This window comes from Scylla paramamosain, chromosome 35 (genome assembly GCF_035594125.1).
Source record: "Scylla paramamosain isolate STU-SP2022 chromosome 35, ASM3559412v1, whole genome shotgun sequence".
Classification (NCBI taxonomy): Eukaryota; Metazoa; Arthropoda; class Malacostraca; order Decapoda; family Portunidae; genus Scylla; species Scylla paramamosain.
In genome coordinates, this window is record NC_087185.1 from 8,489,190 (window position 1) to 8,509,009 (window position 19,820).

The 19,820-nt window shown below is 46.0% G+C and overlaps 2 protein-coding genes across 2 annotated transcripts; both read left to right on the forward strand.

Annotated features, from left to right (window-relative positions):
- Nucleotides 1–3,325: 3,325 nt before the first annotated feature.
- LOC135090409 (uncharacterized) lies at nucleotides 3,326–4,534 on the forward strand. Its single transcript, XM_063987163.1, has one exon. It carries the CDS (start codon nucleotides 3,326–3,328, stop codon nucleotides 4,532–4,534), a length of 1,209 nt encoding a protein of 402 aa, XP_063843233.1.
- A 1,615-nt stretch (nucleotides 4,535–6,149) lies between these two features.
- LOC135090410 (putative nuclease HARBI1) lies at nucleotides 6,150–6,650 on the forward strand. The gene has a single exon (XM_063987164.1). It carries the CDS (start codon nucleotides 6,150–6,152, stop codon nucleotides 6,648–6,650), a length of 501 nt encoding a protein of 166 aa, XP_063843234.1.
- The last annotated feature ends 13,170 nt before the right edge of the window (nucleotides 6,651–19,820 follow it).

Genomic DNA, 19,820 nt, shown 5'->3' on the forward strand with positions numbered 1-19,820 from the left:
CTGGGGCACCTGCTGCTTCCACCAGTCGCAGTGCCCATCGCTGGATGCCGTCGAGCTTGCTGATGTGTGTGGCAGCACAGGACATCCAGGAGAGGGCGACATACTCTAAATAAGGCTGTATCTGGGCCTTACAGAGCAAGAGCCTCCCTCTCCTGTCGAGCAAGTTGGCCACCCTCCTCAAGGAGGAGACTTGGTGTGAGGCCTCAAGGGCAATGTGTTTGATGTGGTGATCAAACCGCAGCCCTCGATCCACCTCCACCCCCAGAATCTTGATGGACTCCTAGAGTTCAAGGGGAAGGCCACCAAAGCGTAGCCCTCTCTCCACTGCTGGCTCAGCAGCGGGGGATCGAGAGACTACCATTGCCTGTGTCTTCTCTGGAGCAAAGGTCACCTACTAGCGTGCCCCCCACTCCTGTATCACCCCAAGCTGCTGATTGATCTCTTCAGCAGCACGCACACTTTTGTGTCGAGGGTAGGTACAGGAGAGAGTGCAATCGTCAGCATAAGCTGAGACCACCGGCAGCTGTAGGAGAAGATTGTCCACGTAGATGTTCCACAGGACTGGCCACAGCACCGAGCCCTGTGGCACTGACGCTCTCACCGGGAGGGACTCGGACGCTTGCCCATTGACAAAGACCTGGAGGGTCCTTCCTTGGAGGTAGTCGCCAAGGAGCTGAAGGAGGTCACCCTGGATCCCCTTTGCCCTCAGCTTTTCCAGAAGGCCCCCATGCCAGACCCTGTCGAAGGCACCCGCTATATCCAGGGCCACCACAACAGAGTTGAGGCCGCCGTCAAGGTCGTTCTGCCAGCCCCCGGTGAGGAGCATGAGGAGATCGGAGATGGACCGCCCAGGTCTGAACCCAAACTGTTGGTCCGAGAGGAGGTAATTGTCCTGGAGGTGGCGACACACCACATCTGCCACCACCCTCTCGAACACTTTCCCCACCACAGAGAGCAGGGAGATGGGTCGATAATTTTTTGGGTCAGACCTGGAGCTCCTCTTGTGTATGAGAACTACCTGGGCCTCTTTCCACACTAAGGGCCAGGTATTTTCCCATAAGCAGGCAGAGAAGACTGTGGTGAGAGGGACAGCCAGCTTGCGGGCACACTGTTTCAAAACATACGGGCTGATGTTGTCGGGACCGGTAGCTTTTTGTACATCAAACCCCTGCAGCAGACGCTCGACAAGCCCCTGTGTCACCTCCACCTTGGTTACAATCTCTCTGCACTGCTGCTCCAGAAGAGGCAGTGACCTTTCAGGGTCGTCCACCTCCATCTTCCCGGCAAAAAGGATGGCCAGCAGCTGGGCTTTGTCCTTGCTGCTGGTGGCCACCGTTCTGTCGGGCCTTGTGAAAGGAGGGACAGTGCCTTGACGGTTGAGGCCCTGTCTGCCCTTAACAAGGGACCAACAAGTCTTGTTGCCCATTCCAGGGCCTCCTAGCTGGCGCCGCAGGTCCTCCTCCCACCTCCCTACGGCCCACCGGCAGGTCGTTACCATCCTCTTGCAGGCCGCATGATGTAGGTCTTTGTTGCGCCGAGTAGGACTCTGCTTGTAGCGGAGCCACGCAGAATACTTCGCCTCAGCAGCAACGCGGCAGCGGTAGCCAAACCAAGGCTGGTCCGTTTGTCTGGCGACGAACTCACGGTGGGGCACGTGTTGCTCCTGGAGCGCCAAGAGGTGGGAAGTGAAGGCTCGCGCCTGTACCTCCGCTCCACCCTGCAGGATGGAAGGCCAGTCAGTCCTGCGCAGGTCTCGGCGAAGGGAGCCCCAGTCTGCCCTATCCCATAGCCAGACTGTGCGAGTGGTGGCCTCATCACGAGCCACACCCATGTCCACCTGGGTCAGGACAGCATGGTGGTCAGAGCTGCCCACAAGACCCAGCTGGTGGCAGCTGAGTGTGTCCTCCTCCAGGTCGGATATGATGGGATCCAGGGTCCCGTCCCGCTCATGAGTGGGGAAGGTCACATGGTCCTTCAGGCCCTGCACCGTCAGTAGGTTCTCGTTGGCAGCGGTGAGTCACAAGGGGGACATCTAGGGCCTCCGTGAGGTACAGGAGCGAGTCAGGCCCCTGCCGGGGGGGGGGGGCGGTACATGGCGCACAGCCATGTACCTCTCTCTCTCTCACTCTCTCTCTCTCTCTGGCAAACACACAAAGCCTCCCTGCCACCCTGATCCAGCTGGGAAGGCATCTGAGTTAATGAGGGAGTATCGGGAGCGAGCGGCAAGTGACAGTCTGCCTGAAAACGTCAAGGAGGCTAAAACTAACCTAGACCCGGCCAGGGAGGCTGGTGTCGCTGCGGCCGTGCGCCTAGCAGACGACACCGACGCGTCCATAACGAGGGAGGAGCTGGTGGGTGCGAGGAAGACAAGCCGGGACACAGCACCCGGGGTGGATGGCATAACATATTCCATGCTGAATGCAGTGTGTAATGTTGCGGGGGACCCACTCTTACACCTGTACAACATGTCCCTATCACAGGGAACACTCCCTGAAGCATGGAAGACAGCAAACATTGTCCCCATACCAAAACCAGGTAAGGGAAACAAGTACCGCCCGGTCAGCCTTACCTCAACGCTATGCAAAATGATGGAAAGAATACTGCTGACTCGCCTTACCTACAAAACGGGGCGCCTACATTTTAGTGTGAACGGTTTTGTTAAACACAGAAGTACTGCCAACTGCCTCTCCAATTACTTCTCTTATCATCAAGCCAAGACAGCAGTGTTCCTCGACATTGAAAAGGCATTTGACAGAGCTCAGCCCCTGACCATCCTCCATGAGCTCACCAAGCTCGGGGTGAAAGGTAGACTACTATCATGGGTGCAGCACTACTTAACCAACAGGAAGGCTCGTGTTGTGTTCCAGGGAGAGGCATCAGATTACATGCACCTGGAAAATGGAACACCACAGGGAGGAGTCCTCAGCCCAACGTTATTTAATATTCTCATGGATGCCCTTGCCAGACTTCCCTATCCACGAGGGACGCAACACATAGGGTATGCTGATGACGTTGTGCTGCAAACGACAGGCAGAGACTCTGTCACCACAATGCAGGACTCTCTCAACCTTCTGGCTGCCAAGTGTGAGGAACTCGGCTTCACCATCTCCCACACCAAGACGAAGGCGATGTCTCACACACGATCCACTTCGCCTACCAAGATGAGACTGCAGGGCCAGGATTTAGATTGGGTGGCCACCCATCGATATCTTGGCGTCGTGGTCACCCGTAATAACACCTGCATTTGAAGGGCAAGTGCCGGGCCAGAAACAAGGTTTTGAAGGCGCTGTCATGGCGTGGAATGGGAGCATCGGGCAGAGTTATAATGAGTGTCTACAAGTCTCTCGTGCGGTTACTCATAGACTATGCCAGCCCTGCTTTACTCAACATGACAAGCAATGACGCTAAGGGCCTTGAAACCATCCAAAATGAGGCGTTAAGAATAGCCCTGGGAGCCCCGAAGTGGACGAAGATGGACAATTTAAGGAGTGAGGCACAGGTACCTCCGCTTACACAAAGAATAAACACTGTGATCGCTAACCTCCTTATCAAGACTGCCATCAGAGGCCACCCAGATCACCTACACACACTTCTCCACAACCACCGTGACCAGGGGAACCAAGGCAGGTGGTTTAAACGAGCGGTGGAAGCCCTCGACAGCTCTGGGGTCACCTGGGGGACATTAATCACCGCTGCCGCCCCTACCGAGGCTCAAACTGCACCCCCGTGGGAAACGCCATGCATCACCACCATCATCAACCCGCCACGGAAAAAGAAAATCCTGTGTGCAATGGCAGAACTGCAGCAAGAAGGGCTCCATACCATAAGCGCCGCCCAGAGGGCACACACAGCTACATACTTCACCGACGGATCCACTGATCCGGTGACAGGGCGGTCTGGGGCGGCGTATGTATGCAAGACCGACAATGGGCGCGCGGCAGTCTCCGCCATCACCACCACCGCCTCTGCTCGAACAACTGACTTCTCCTCCACACAAACTGAACACGCCTACACCTACCACTGCCGGAATGTACTTATTGCCACGGACTCCATGACTGCCATTGCAGCGATAAACAAGCAGGATGGAGAAAACATCACACAAACCCGAGTCATCTGGAAAACAGCAAGAGCCATCCACAATGTGGGCAGAAGTGTCACTCTTGCTTGGATACCATCCCACGTGGGAATCTCAGGAAATGAAGAAGCGGACGCCCTCGCCAAACGGGCAGCCAGTGACGCAACGGTGACCACAGTCATCCCCAGGACGTTGAATCAGCTGAGAGGAGCAGTGAAAGCCCACGCAGAGAGGCAGCGACAGCAGGAACAACACGACCAGGGGAGCGAGAGCGTCAGATGGTTCCGCCAGATTGCCGCAGGCTGCCCGCCCCCATCCCGAAACTTCCCGAGCCGCCTGTGTGAGGTGGTGACATGCAGGATACGTCTCGGGTACCCTTACCCGTGGCAACTCGGCTTCGCGACATCGGAGGAGGAGACACGATGCCGACTGTGCGGTGCGCCGGAGGGACAGTCTTGAACACTACCTGAGGGACTGTGCTCGTCCCTCACACCTCAGAAAACACTGCCCCACGCCTTCACCTACACTATCCGAACTGGCAAAACACTTTATTGCGATTCTGCCTCAAACATTAAGGGAATACCCGAAATTTTGTGCAATCAAATGAGACAAGCACGTTTGTGATAGTGCACTAACGAATGGTGCCTCAAATAAAACTAGTGCCTACAAAGGCTGTGATTTTACATTTAATTTATTTATGTAATCAAACATCATCCTGATAAGACTGTCCATCAGGGATCAACAGTCTTTTTTACAAATTATATTGTATTTTTTTGTGAATAAAAGCATTAAATCTCTCTCTCTCTCTCTCTCTCTCTCTCTCTCTCTCTCTCTCTCTCTCTCTCTCTCTCTCTCTCTCTCTCTCTCTCTCTCTCTCTCTCTCTCTCTCTCTCTCTCTCTCTCTCTCTCTCTCTCTCTCTCTCTCTCTCTCTCTCTCTCTCTCTCTCTCTCTCTCTCTCTCTCTCTCTCTCTCTCTCTCTCTCTCTCTCTCTCTCTCTCTCTCTCTCTCTCAGTATTATATGATACTGTGTGAATAATTTTCTGTAATTTATTTGTTCATGGTAATTGTTTCATATAATCTTGATTTGGGGCAGAACAGGTTTGTCGCACTGTCATCTCGCTCACATTAGTAGCTTTGGCTGTTCGACCTATTGCTCTGGAAAATGAAATGATAGGACCTCTATTGGCCTTTCTATTCTAAAAACACTTTTGTTGTAAATAAGTTCTTTCTCCCGGCTGTGAAGAACATGTGACTACTTGCGAGTTGCTTCCATCATGAGAGTCTCCCTCGAAAGGCTGAGCCACCCCTCTTTGACCTGAGTCACCTGACCGTACTGATAAGCACCCCAGGTGCTCGACCTAAAGGCCCAGTCCCACAGGCCTTGCGGGTGAATTGCGACTGAGTTGCGCACGAAATTGGTAGGCATTCGCCAAACATACTCAGTATTCGTGATTCATGCTGAAATCAATTGCCCAACCTCCGCACATGTTCCCAGTGCATCCGCACTGGGTGTTTCTTCCGCTCCCAGACTTTTTAACTGCACAAAATTTTGGTTGCGGATGGGATTCGTAATACATTCGCAATACATACGTAATACATACACAATCCATATGCAATACATCCACTGTTATTCGCTGTGTTCGGCCTTTATCCGCAACTCACGGGTAATTGCGTGTTGGTACCGGAATGGGAGCGTATGTATCATGTATGTATACCGAATGTATAGCGTACCTAGCACATTCATACTACGAATTATAAGAATGCATTCCAAATACATAGCGTATAATTTGCAAACCAATAGCGATTGGATAACGCTAACCTAAGATTGTATATAAAGTGAGCCAGAACTGGACTCATGTCAATTGTCATCTGGTTCTGGAGGAGTATTCACCTATATACCATGGACTCTCAAAGATGCCGTCTGATTGTTGCTTTCACCCAAAGCATAACAGTCAAGTAGCACAACTCTTGCAAGTGCTCCAGGAAAGAAGAAGACGAAAAAGACAGTCAAGATCGGTCTGGGTCAGATCCTGGATTGGCAGAAGACTGGAGCTGGGGATCTACGATAGGCTGATGGTGGAGCTGCGAAATGAGGATCCATGTTCCTTCCAAAACTTCATGAGGATGTCCCCAGCCATGTTTGATGAATTGCTAAACAGGCCAACTCCAAGACTCACCAGGCCAAGCACCAACTACAGAGCAAACTTGGAGCCTGGACTCAAGTTGGCTGTTACCCTGCAGCACTTGGCCTCTGGAACCAAATACAGGGACATGGTGTACGGCTGGAGGGTGCCACACAACACCATCAGCAAAGTTGTGAGAGAAGTCTGTCAGGTTATATTGGAGGAGTACCTGGATGAGCAGTTCACATGCCCTAACACTGAAGAAGGATGGCGCCGACTCTCCAATGAATGGATACAGAGATGGAACTTTCCCCACACCATTGGGGCCATCGATGGCAAGCATGTTGCATGCAAAGCTCCCCCCAAGACAGGCTCTGAATACTACAACTATAAGGGCTTCTTCAGCATCATACTGTTGGCCATGGTCAGTTCAGACTATAAGTTCCTGTGAGCAGACGTGTCTGGGAATGGTTCAGCATCAGATGCCCAGATGTTCAACCACAGTGAGCTGAAGGAAGGCCTTGAGAACGACAACATCACGGGTTGGCCACGTCCTGACCCCCTGCCCAATGACACACAAGATGTTCCCTACTTCATCGTTGGTGATGACGCTTTCTCCCTGAGGACATACCTGATGAAGCCTTACAGCGCCAGGAACATGACCAGGGAGGAGCGCATCTACAACTACAGGTTGTCAAGGGCCAGGAGTGTGGTGGAGAATGGCTTTGGCATTATGGTGAACAGGTTTCAGGTCATGCTCACTACCATGCAGCACCATGCAGACACAGTCAGCTCATTGTGAAGGCATGCATGGTCCTCCACAACCTGATGCGCAGCCGCTACCCTGTGCTGCAGAACCACCTGCTTGACCGGCAGCTGCCAAATGGAGAGATGGAGCTGGAAGTTCTTCCAGCTTTTCTTCTTCTTGGACTTGCAACTGCCCTTGCCAGTGGCTTGGGAGAGCTGGGAGAGAGGATCGTCATGGGCGTCATGGAGGCTAGACTTCTGAGGCCGTCCATGGCTGAAGGAGGCTCTTCACAGTTGTTGCTGACTGAAGGAGACTCGTCTTCGGGAGATTCCCAGGCTGGAGAAGGCTGGTCCCTGGGTGGAGGTGGCTGGTCCGTGGGTGCAAGCTGCATGGCTGCTTGGTCCTGGGGTGGGGCGGGCTCGTCCTCTGGAACTAGAGTTGCACGCTGCTTCTTCATTTTCTTGAGTGGCTTCTGTGTAGGGGCTGGGGTAGGAGCAGCAGTTGAACCAAAATCCAAGGGCATCGCCCTCTTCTTGATGGTGGACTTCTGGGACATCTCGGCTGGCTTCTTCCGTGGCATCTTGAGAGGTTGGGTGGAAATCTTCCAAGTTGGCTCTACATCATCCATGCTTCCGTGACGAGTTCGCTATTCTTTCGCTTTGTTTGCAATGCGTCCGCTCTGCTTTCGCAATACATACGCAAAAAATACGCTATTTTTCCGCATAGTATCTGTTTTATACCCGCAATACTCGCAATACATCCGGCCTGATATAACGGTATTTTTCACCCCTGGACGGCTTCCGCAATGCTTTCCGCTTTTGTTTGTAATACATCAGCGACACATTCTCAATACATGTGTAATTCATACGGTTCATATCCGCACAGTATTGCGGTAAAAAGTGCATTTTTGCTGCGGATGCTTGCAGACGGCTGGAACCCAGCAAAATTAGCATCCTTGATTCATTCATATTTCATCCATAGTTCTGGGGGACCGGGCTATAAATGACAGCGCCGCAAAGTTATGGTGTAAGATGTTGTGATATTTATGTAAAATCCAGCCTATTTATTATCTTAAAACCTGAAGCAAACACTTCATGGTTTGATGAGCTAAACAATCCATACTTAATACTTGAATTTCAATAAAAAGTGAAAAGAACTGATATATTTGAGAGAAATTGTGTGATGTGGCAGAGTAGCTAATGGATCTTGGCCAACGCCTATATGTTCTTCCAAGAATAAAAAGAGTATAGCCTTTTCTCGAGATTACCATGATGGGAGGTCCAGCCAGGGAGGCTGGAAGCTAGGCAAGATGTAACTGTGCATGATTCAAGCTCTAATGATGAATCACAAGCATCACGGTCACAAGGTTCATCCCAAGCCATCGTGCCCTCACAGCTACGAAGGTGAAGAAACCAGGTGGAGACCCTACAGTATGGAGGAAGACTGTGAGATCCTGGACCTCATAGACTCTCTTGAACTGTATGATTTGCTCAGAGGGAGATACGCATGGGTATAAATGGAGCCACTTTAAAAAAAAAAGACACTCTTGGGAGTCCCTTAATGAAAGATTTTGGAAGAGAATCCTAATGAACCTAAATAAGCATCCCATCAGTGCTTACATCTGCGCCCAGCTTAAGAAGTTTAATCTGAAGAAAAAGAAAAGTCAGAGACACAGGAAGGCAGCACAATGCTAGATTGGAAGCACAAGTAATGAAGATGTAGGCTACTTGGCTGAAGCAGAAAATATCGCTTCTGATAGCAATGAAGTATCTCTGAATGAACACGATTGTTTGTGTTTGAAATTATGGGATTACGGAAGAGCAAACCAGGATGGTCCTGAAGTAGCAAAGGTTAACCTGGAAATCACGTCCGTGTAACATACAAGCACGAAACTCACTTATTATGTAGAAGGCTTGGTAACCTTGACATAAACATAAAAAATTGGGGGGCACGTGTCTAGTATGGCTGTAATAGCACTCGAGAGTGTGGTGAAATGAAACATTTTCTAAGTCCATCGAGCTCTGCACCAGTCAAGAATAAACATTTAAATGATTTTCTGTTGTTTATAACTGGGATTTGTGGGTAATGGCATATTAGAATTTCATGGTATCTAAATGTAGAGCTGATCTCTCCAATCACGCCCTATCATTCGTGAGGCCACCAATTGCAACTTTCCACGGTAGATTCAGTTATATTTTTCAGTTGTTTTAAACACATCAGGCGTTCTGATAAAGGTTCACTTTGCTAACATGGCTAACATGTCATTTGCTAACATGGCTACCTAGAGGAGGGAGGTGAAGCGAAAAAGTACCAGTGTTTGGCAGGAAAAAATGTCAATGTTATTAGATATGGCTATACAATGTAAAGAAATAGGAATACAACCTTTGAAAGACAGTGATACTTACATAACAAAAGAGGAAGTTAAAAGACAGTTATGTAAAGCAAAGACCCAGAAAAGCTGCTGGACTAGAGGGGATGAAATCTGATGCATATAAAGTACTAGAAAATAGTGAATTGCATATAATAAAACTTACAAAATGCTTTAATGAGATAATTACCGAAGAAGAAGTATGTAACAGCTGGAAAACCTCAAATACAATACTCATTTAAAATAAATCCAAACCTACAATAACTGACCTGAGACCAACAGCTTTGACTAATCCTTCATTCAAAATTTTCATGGGTATAATAAGACAAAAAATAGAAAAAAAAAAAATGAAACACCTGACTGCAGTCAGGATTTACAGAAGACAGAAGAATTACTGACATGTACATGCTCAAGTATTGCATCAACGCAAGTTATAAGATGAAAAAAGAACTAATAGTAAGATCATTAGATTTTAATAAAAGCACTGGATTCAGTGGACAGAAAGAATCTTATAGAAGTACTAATGAACTACAATATTCACCCCTAAATTATAAATCTGATAGCAAAAATCTATACTAAGGATAACACCACTCTCCTACTTAATGGATGTAAACAAACAACAATAAAAGTAACAAATGGGATACGGCAAGAATGCGATGCCTCAACTTTCCTATTCACTATTTTAACCTATGAAATAAATACTAGCCTACAAACTATGAATATTGGATTTAAACATGACCACTTTACATTACCAATCCTCTACTATGCTGATGATAGTTTACTGTTATCTCACTCAGTAAAAGGAGTAGCTGTAAACAATAAATATATAGAAGTAGCAGAAAAATATGAATTGATCATAAACAAAGAAAAAGTAATATACTGACATATAACAAAAAGAATAACTGATACTGAAGATATGCAAGTCGTACAGACCCTAACCTACCTTGTGTCAAAATGGCATATAGTGAAAAATGTTACAAGGACTTAAAAAAAACAAAGAATAACTAAAGCTAACGAGTTAACCAATATGACATACAGTGTGATAGCACGATGCTGCAAGAGACTATTCATTGGAAAAACATATTGGAAAGGAATGGCACTATTATCAGTATTATTTTCATACGATAGAGAAGAAATAGCCAAGCTACAAAGAATTGAGAAAGTATATAGAGTAATCTTATAATTCCCAACCTATAGAGGAAGCAGTGCTCTATAGGAGATAGGAGCTTCGTCCTGCTACGCAAGAGAAATGAAAATCAAAGTTTTATTTGCTAAACATTTGCTAAAAGAAAACAGAAATTATTTAGCAATGAATATGTTTATTAATGATTTTGAAATTGTAAAAACAAAATGGATCAAAATATTAAAGAAATGTATGAAAGAAATAAACATAAAAATCACCCATGTTAACAGTTTAACAAAGCACAATATCATAGAAAAAAGTAAAGAAATGGGACAACAAGATGAAAAAATGAATTACATATAAAGTCAACACTACAGATTTATGAAATACACAAAAGAGATCTAGAAGGGGAAAACTGGGTAGATAACACATTAGCATCTAAGTTAATTTTAAGAGCATGAACAAATACCCTAACCTTAAATTGTAGAAATAGGTTTCAGAGAAAAAGTAAAGTGCCCATATTGTGATACAGAAATAGAAACACTACAACATTTTCTATTGGATTGTGAAGAATATAGTGGCATAAGAACACAAAGTTTCATAGGAAATATAAAAAATCAAAACAGTGGCAATATAATAGGAAACTATTACTAACACAGGTTCCACCCCTCTTACAGCTGCCACAAATCGACTAGCTTCCCTGAGGCACCTCCTATTTAGCTCAGTGCAGGGCTTAACTATGTGTGTACAGAGTCCTTCTGAGCTCCTGCACCCTCAAAACAGAGAGTTGCACCACCAGGTTCCGCCCCTCTTCACAGCTGCCTGTATCTTGGCTCAGCTTCCCACGTGTAACTACTATGTAGACTGGTGCAAGGTTACTATCACCTTTACAGGGTCCTTCTGGCCTCCTGGGGATGAGTTACACAAATGAGGTCATCAGCCTGTTTCACCCACCAACAGGCAAGGAAATATTACAACAGCAAAGTCACTCTCAACAACTGGGAAAGAATTGATTGCCACGTTCTAGGAGGCACAGCTATGACAAACGACAAACATATATAAAATTTATACTACTACTACTACTACTACTACTGATGTGCTGGTGTGGGGACACACTCCCACACCCTTGTGTGTGTGTGACAAGTGCGTACTCACTTTTCTGACGTCTTTGTTTTGTGAGCCTTGTGATTGGCTATAGTGCATACATCACATGTCTTACACAGACAAGAGCATATTTCTGATGTGAATGATGTGTTTCAATGTGCTTGCATCACCCCATATGTATTGTAGGCATGAGGGCATACCTAGAAGGATGGCCAAGCATTGTGCTGGTGTGGGGACACATGCCCACACTCTTGCCACCCACATTCCATGGCGTGCCTTTCCCCTGGGACCTGACGTCAGCCTCTGGCTGCCTTGCCTATCACCACGTGGAGTGAGGTCAACCCTCACCCTTTGTCTTCAGGAAATCTGCCTTGGCCATGACCTAAGCCTGTCCAGCAATCATTCCAGTCTGTGTCTGCTTGCTGGTGGACATGCAGTACTCTGTGCCGGTAGCGGACATGTGACTTGCTGGCAGTTGTAGCGGGACACAAGTCACCGCTCCTAGCACTCCGTTTTCTGTTATATTTTCACCCTTCCGTTTTCACTCTCTCTACTGCACAGACTTTTGTCTTTCATCTCTTCTTTCCTCACTTTATACATATTTCTTACTTGTACACATTCTGTGCACGCTCTTTGACACATGTGTTACACATCTTCTCAATACATCTTATTACTCCTTTCTTCACACAGACATACACACACACATACACTCTTTTTTTCTATAATTTTGTATATATCATTTATTATGTTAAGTAATTTTCGTATATATTGTTCATGTTTTTGCTGAATAAAGAGAGGAGAGGACACGACACCCGAGAGCAGACGAGAGGTCACACTCCTTGCGCTGCTGCACTCTGCCCAACCGCTGGACTTAGTCTCTGAGCTCATACAGACTTTGCTAGCACTTGCCTTTGGCTAAAAACCTGGGGTTATTACCCCTTATAGACATATCCTGTTACTCAGGATTTGGTAACACTACCAGGGGGCCCCCCGGCGTTCGAGGGAGCCGCCCAACGAGCTGCGGCCCTTAGGTGGTAGTGCTTACCATTCACTTAGTATTCGCAGGGCTTTCTTGCACTTTCCCTTTCCTTTTTTCTGCGGTTTCTTTGCCCACTAGGTGGATTGCACTGTGGTACGAAGGTGAACCCCCTGGGCTTGCCTCAGGGGGGCCCCTCTAGAGGGGTGCTTATAGGAAGCAGGCAATCTCGGGCTGTAGGGTGTTAGGAAAGTCTCTCTTGAGGCAATTCCTTCCTTCCCTTCGACGCCTCTTAGAAGGTGGGGGACGTTGGAGGAGGAATTGTAGGCAGTTTTCTTCCCTAGGTAGTTGTGGTTCTGCTCCTCGGAGCAGTCTTGTTGCTAGGTTACTATAGGAAGCCAGGTCGTTCACTTGGCGGGTTTTTTCCCGGGCATAGGAGGTCGAATAGCGACCGACCTGTGCTCGGGCCGGCCTTACGTCCGTGAACGACTTGGACCCAACACAGAAACTGACACTATACACATTTACACACTTATGTCATGAAAAATGCCACGAATAAAGATAAAATCCAGTGACTCTAAAGACCCTAGGAAGAAATCTGGTTTGCTTGCCATCCTGTCAAATAATGATATATATGTCACCAAACTGATCCCTGTCTCTGACGGATACGTAATCATCACCTCAAATGATGAAGACCTTGACAAAGTATTCCAACAAAAAACAACAAGTGAACTTAATGAAAATGATTTCTACCCTCTAATTCCACCAGAACTGAGAGCAAAAAGGTCTGTAATAGTTTTCAATGTTGACCCCCACATATTCAACAACGAGGAACAAGAAATACAAGATGAGCTCCAAGAACACAACGAATGGGTTAAGAATAATCTTAGCAGCATTTACAAATTCCCCAACTCCAAAACTTTAAAAATAACTTTTAGTCAAGCTGCAACAGCACTAAAAGCTCTAGACACCGGCCTGAAAATGTTTCAGATGAGCATCCCTAAACACAGAATACAGCAAGAAAAATTCTACCAACTCCAAACTTGCTTTAGATGCTACGCCATCGAGGATCACCATACCAACGCGTGTCCTCTAGATAAAGATTATAAAGTATGCTCTGAATGTGCAGATCAAGACCATTCATGGAAAGACTGCAAGAACACTAAAAAGAAATGCATAAACTGCAAGGGTGACCACAGAACACTATCCATGACATGCCCTATGAGAAAAACAGCAATAAAAGAAAAAAGGGAAATGAATAAGAACACCAACACCTACGCAGGGGCCGCTAAGAACACAGCATCAACACAAAGTTTCTCTGCTCATACTAACATAGACAAGGACCTTCACCTCAAAATATACTCTTGTATGCTTCATGCCCACATTATGAACATCTCTGAGCCTGGATGCTTTGAAGCTGAGCTCAACGCAACCTTCACAGCCAACAACTTGCCAACTATCAAGATCCCAAGAACCCCTAAGTCAGATCTCCTCATCAAAAAGCTCACAGAGGAAGAAGAAAAAACGGTAACAGACACAGAGATCACAATCAAACGCACACAAGACGGAAATAATAAGAAGCAAGATACCTACCAAGAGACAGGAACCATAGAGAAACCAAAAAACAAGAACAGACTCCACAGCGGTGACATAAAATTACATATTTACACCTCAGAAAGCACAAGATGGCCACCACACCTGTCACCCACAGACCTGGTTAAGAACATCAGAGAAAATAAATTAAAGTTTACATACTCTGACCAATCCTTTGAAGATTCAGAAATTCTCCATCTTATTGAATTTAATGAAATAAAGATGGAAGAATCTTGTTGGTGCATTGTAGAAGATAGTGTTTTCCGCAAAATAAGATCAGGCCAGATTAATGATAAATCACCTCTACCCAAAGATCTAAGAAGACATAGAAAATTCTCTAAGTAAAACCAATATATAAATATAAATTTCATACAAAGAAGCAATAAATTTAACCAAACAATAAACTATACACAATAATGGCTCTTAATACACTTAAAGTAATACAACATAATGTCCAACACTGGAAAACCAGGAAAACCACACTATCAAATATTTACAGACACTTCGACCCTGACGTAATTCTAATTAACAGTCATTGTATACCAGACACCTATATTATGAGAATTCCTTCCTACAACATAATAAAGAAAAACACACTAAATAATCCTGCAGATGGTACTGCAATTGCAGTGAAACGAAATATAAAATACAAAATACTAGATGACTTTATTTCTGACTTAATTGCAATAGAAATTGAAACAACAACGGGTAAAATAATTCTGGCAACACTATATCAACCTCCAGCACGAAACTTCATACCGATCCCTGACATAATTAGACTATTTCGTAGACAAACTCCAGTATATATGATAGCAGACTTAAACGCCAATCACCCTTGTCTAGGTTACAATTATACAAACACGAAAGGCCGCCAGATACACACACTGATACACAATAGAACATTACAACACAGGGGACCTTACTTTCCAACATTTTATACACAAGGAAGGGGCACAACACCAGACATAATACTCACCAACTACAGGACACATCACAACATACATATTACACCTGGCCCTCTCACTTCCAGTGATCATATTCCTATTTTACTCACCATTTCATCATCACCCATTTTAATACCAGCTCCAAAAAAACCGAATCTAAAACAGGCGGATTGGGAAAACTTTAAAAAACATATCAATGATAATATAGCAGATGCTAATCTGAATCTTACTGAAATAGAAAACATAGACAATGCAATAGAAAACTGGCATAACACAATTGATAATGCCATTAAAAATCATATCCCATTCACTAATCACCGACAATTACCTGCCCCTAAATTAACCGAAGAAACTAAACTCACAATAATTAGGTTCAATACATTCAGACAACACTCACAACAATACGGCTGGGACATAAATCATTACAGACTGTACAGAACATTGCAAAATACCCTAGAAGCGAGGATGATAGAAGAAAGTAACAAAAATTGGCATAATTTATTAGAAGAAGTATCCGCCACATACAAAAACCCAGGTATCTTCTGGAAGAAAATAAAAGTGATCACTGGAAATAACATTCCCGAACCTGAATATCTCCTGAACTATAACAACACTAAAATATACAAAACAGAAGAAAAGGAAGAGTTACACAGACAACACTGGTCGCAAATATTTGAAGAGGAGGCAGAGGATGAAGAAGAAGAAAGTGAAGAAATATACCAATTTTTACAAAACAACCTAGACAGAATATCCCCCTACGATAACACTGACACATCACGTCTAGGAACCTGCGCTCTTGACACACAAATAACACCTGAGGAAGTAGGAAATGTGATTAAAAATATTAAGAAATCCAGTCCAGGACAAAGTGGGATAAACAAAACGATCCTCCAAGCACTTCCTGATAAAGCCATCACAAGACTTACACACATTTATAATAACACCATCTCTGCAGGCTATTTTCCTGACACATGGAAAAAGGCCATAGTCCGGTTAATACCTAAACAAGGAAAAACTCCACACAAAACTGAAAACTACAGACCTATATCGCTGCTGGAGGTACCTGGAAAAATTTTAGAACGTATCATCAATAGCAGACTGAGGAGACACCTAGAATTAAACAATAAATATAACAATAACCAGTTTGGATTTAGAGAGGGCATAGGCACAACACATGCACTTGCAATCATAACTGAACAAATAGCACAGAACAAAGGAGACCGAGGACAATGTCAAATTATATTCAGAGACGTAACCAAAGCATTCGACAAAGTTTGGCACATAGGATTAAAGTTTAAGATTTTACATCAGCAACTTCCTACCACTATTGAAAAATTACTTTGTGACTTCCTTGATGATAGAACAGCAGCATTAAAAATAGACAACTACATTGGACCTTCCTTCGAGCTGGCTTCAGGAGTTCCACAAGGGAGTGTACTGTCGCCAACACTCTATACCATCTTCACAAACGATCTGGAAGCATCAGATAGAAATTTAAATATATGCTACGCTGATGACATAACCCAAATCACTGGATATAAAGGCAAATCTAAAAACATATTAAACAGGCAAACAGAAAGAGAAATACTGAAAGTAAATGATTTCGAGAAAAAATGGAGAATTAAAACCAACTTAACAAAATTCACTCCTCTACACCTTGGTGCCAGAATCACTAACCCACTTATTATAGACGAAGATCCCATAGAATTCAAATCTGAAGGTAAATGTCTAGGACTACTTATTACAATCAACGGGTATAACAAACATATTCAAGACAGAAATAATAAGGCCTTAGCAGCACTTAAAAAAACTGTACAGACTACAACACATGCCAGAAAAGATAAAAATTCACCTAGTGAAGGCTCTAGTACTACCAATACTAGAGTACCCACCAATACCCACTCATGCACTTAGCCAAACACAAGTCAGCAAACTACAAAAAATTCAAAATAAAGCATTAAGATTTGCCATCAACCAACGATACCCATATACTATGAATAGTATGCAAATCCATCAATACACAAAAACGCTACCACTAAACATCAAACTACATGAAAGAGCTAAAAGGGTATGGGATAGACTAGAAGACTTACAACACCACACATTAACTAAACTCAAAGAAAACAGAGAGAATATTCAGAATTACAACAGAAAATTCCCTAGTAGCCTAAGTCGCTATGACGCCACTCCAAACCCAAAATACTATTAATTCGAAACACACTTACCTGTAGATACGATTACCACACTTACCTGTAGCAAAACCAACATCAGTAGTACGGACACCTGAAAAGAAAAACAAAACATTAAAATCAACACACAAAAAAATACATAAGAACACTTACGGTATGGGGATAATGGGGTCGTTCTTCCTTTGCACTGCGCCCTGAGTTGCCGGGTCGTGGGAGCCGTTGAGCTCGGTAGTGAGAAGCAAGGAGGCTTCCCGTGGCCGGCCCCCTCCCCCGGCAAGGGGTGGTGTAGCCCAGCTCTGTTAGCGGTCATCTGGCAGCGGTGAGAGGTAGAACAGGGCCCCGTATCAACTCAACTCTTCCTCTGTAAGACAGAATAAATATAAAGCAATCTTTTTGACAGGGACGATGATGGTTTAGCTGGGTTTTGCTTAAAATTAATAGTAAAGAAATAAAAATGCCTAATACACACACAAAAATAAAAGAGTGCAGCCTCTTCACAAAAAAATAAAATACAATATATATACAATAAGAATAGCAAAGTGGTCTGCCCACAAACTTTTACTCTAATTCTTTCCTTCACTTTCTTTCTTTTCTTCTATCTGTCCAATCTCTTACTCTTCCCCGTCTTTCTGTAAAAAAAAAAAAAAAAAAAAAAAAAAAAAAAAAAAAAAAAAAAAACAGAGAATACCCAGGCTAAGTTTCCTTTGCCAGAGCTACACTGTTATGACACTGGAAACTGTTACCCTTCAAGGACTAAAACACTGCTATGACCAAGAGTCATAGTTGGGAGCCTACACTTCTCGCTTGAGCAACTTCCGGGCGGCCAAGTAGCACCTCACCTTCGCTACAATTGGTGACCCCGTTGTTCCGGAGTGAGCAGCCAAGTCCACCCTGCTGCTATCCTCCAACCCCCTGGCCAAGGCGACGCGGTCGGCTACAGGCGAATCTTCCGGCAGCTGCCCCTTCGCCGGTGTCGCCGCCTCCAGCAGCAGACCCCAGCCCCCGCCGCCTCACCGACGCTGCCTGGCCGCCACCCCGCCGGCCGCCGCCCCCAGCCGCCCGTACGCCGCCCCCAGCCGCCCGTATGCCGCCCCCAGCCGCCTGTACGCCGCCCCCCGCCGCCCGGCCGCCCTCACGACACCCCCACCCTGCGGCACTCTCCAGCTGGCCCTCGCCACTGGCCAGCAGTCTCTCCCAGTCGCGGACGCTCCTCCACGTAACTTCTGCCGGCCCCTCCAGTTTCCTGCTGTTACCTGGAGCCCTCCCACTGGCCTCGTTACGCCTCCATCTACAGCTCTTCATTGGGGATTACCTACGGTCTATCGCCCAGGATTAACACTGTCATCCGTGGATTACTTATAGTGCAGTGCCAAGGATAACGTACAGTTCGTTCAGTGGTGAGTGAAGTGACACTGCCCCAATTCGGCATCTCTCACCGCTGTGGCGCCCGGTCACACCGGCGCCTCACGCCTTCACTCCTCACCGCTGTGGCTCCCGGACTTTCCGGCGCCTGTAGTGTACTTTACACAGTCACGTGGTGGTCCACTCAGCACAATGCCTGATGACGTCGACTCCGTAGCCTTCAGTGCTCCTCCGTTCATCAGCCAGGACCCTTCCACGTGGTTCTCCATCCTGGAATGTAACTTCAAGGCTTCCAAGATAACAGTAAGTCTAACCAAGTTCGTGAAGGCCTCTACAGTACTACCAGCTGACGTTCTTTCACAAGTTGCTGATGTCGTCAGTGCTGCCAGCACTTCTGCTTCGCCCTATGAAGACCTCAAAGCTGCTGTTCTGCAACGCCTACAATCTACAGTGTCGAGGCGCCTCCAGGAGCTTCTGTCAAAAGAAGAACTTGGTGGTGAAAAGCCCACAGACCTTCTTCGCCGCATGAAGAAGCTGCTTGGCGACAAGTACACCTCCTTCGACAAGGAACTCTTCTTACAGCTGTTCTACCAACGCCTGCCTCCTGACACTCAACGCTGCCTCTTCACTGTCAAGAACAAGCTCTCAGTAGACGAGCTTGCCACTCTCGCCGATGAATTCATGGCTACCCTTCCACAAGGTCAACCAGCTGCAGTAGCCTCCATCTCAGCAGAAGACGGTACCAAGCAACTTGTTGAGCTCGTCTCACAGCTTAGACTTGAAGTGAGAGATCTTCGGAGAGAGCTCAGAGAACGCTCATGCTCATGTTCGCGTTCTTCCTCCAGACACCACTTCCGGCGCCGCCAGCGTTCAAAGAGTAAGACGCCGGAGACTTCTAGTTTCTGCTACTACCATGAAGAATTCGGGAAAGATGCAAGAAATTGTAAGGCTCCCTGTACCTTCGCCAAGTCTTTAAACCCCAACAGCGAGCACTAGCGGCGCATAGTGTTCGCGACACCTCGTCTGCGCTACTGAAGTTGTATGACCCTCTCTCCCGGACCAAGTTCCTCATCGACTCTGGTGCAGACGTCAGTATTCTCCCTGCCCCTGGTGTACACCGGACGTTGCCTCCCCTCCTTCACCTTCACGCCGCCAATGGTACGGAAATTCCTGTGTACACGCGACGCACCTTGCAACTTCACCTGAACCTCCGC

Excerpts from the sequence above, each read along its gene's own strand:
- LOC135090409 (XM_063987163.1), top strand. The coding sequence starts at position 3,326 with ATGAGTGTCTACAAGTCTCTCGTGCGGTTACTCATAGACTATGCCAGC.
- LOC135090410 (XM_063987164.1), top strand. The coding sequence starts at position 6,150 with ATGGTGGAGCTGCGAAATGAGGATCCATGTTCCTTCCAAAACTTCATG.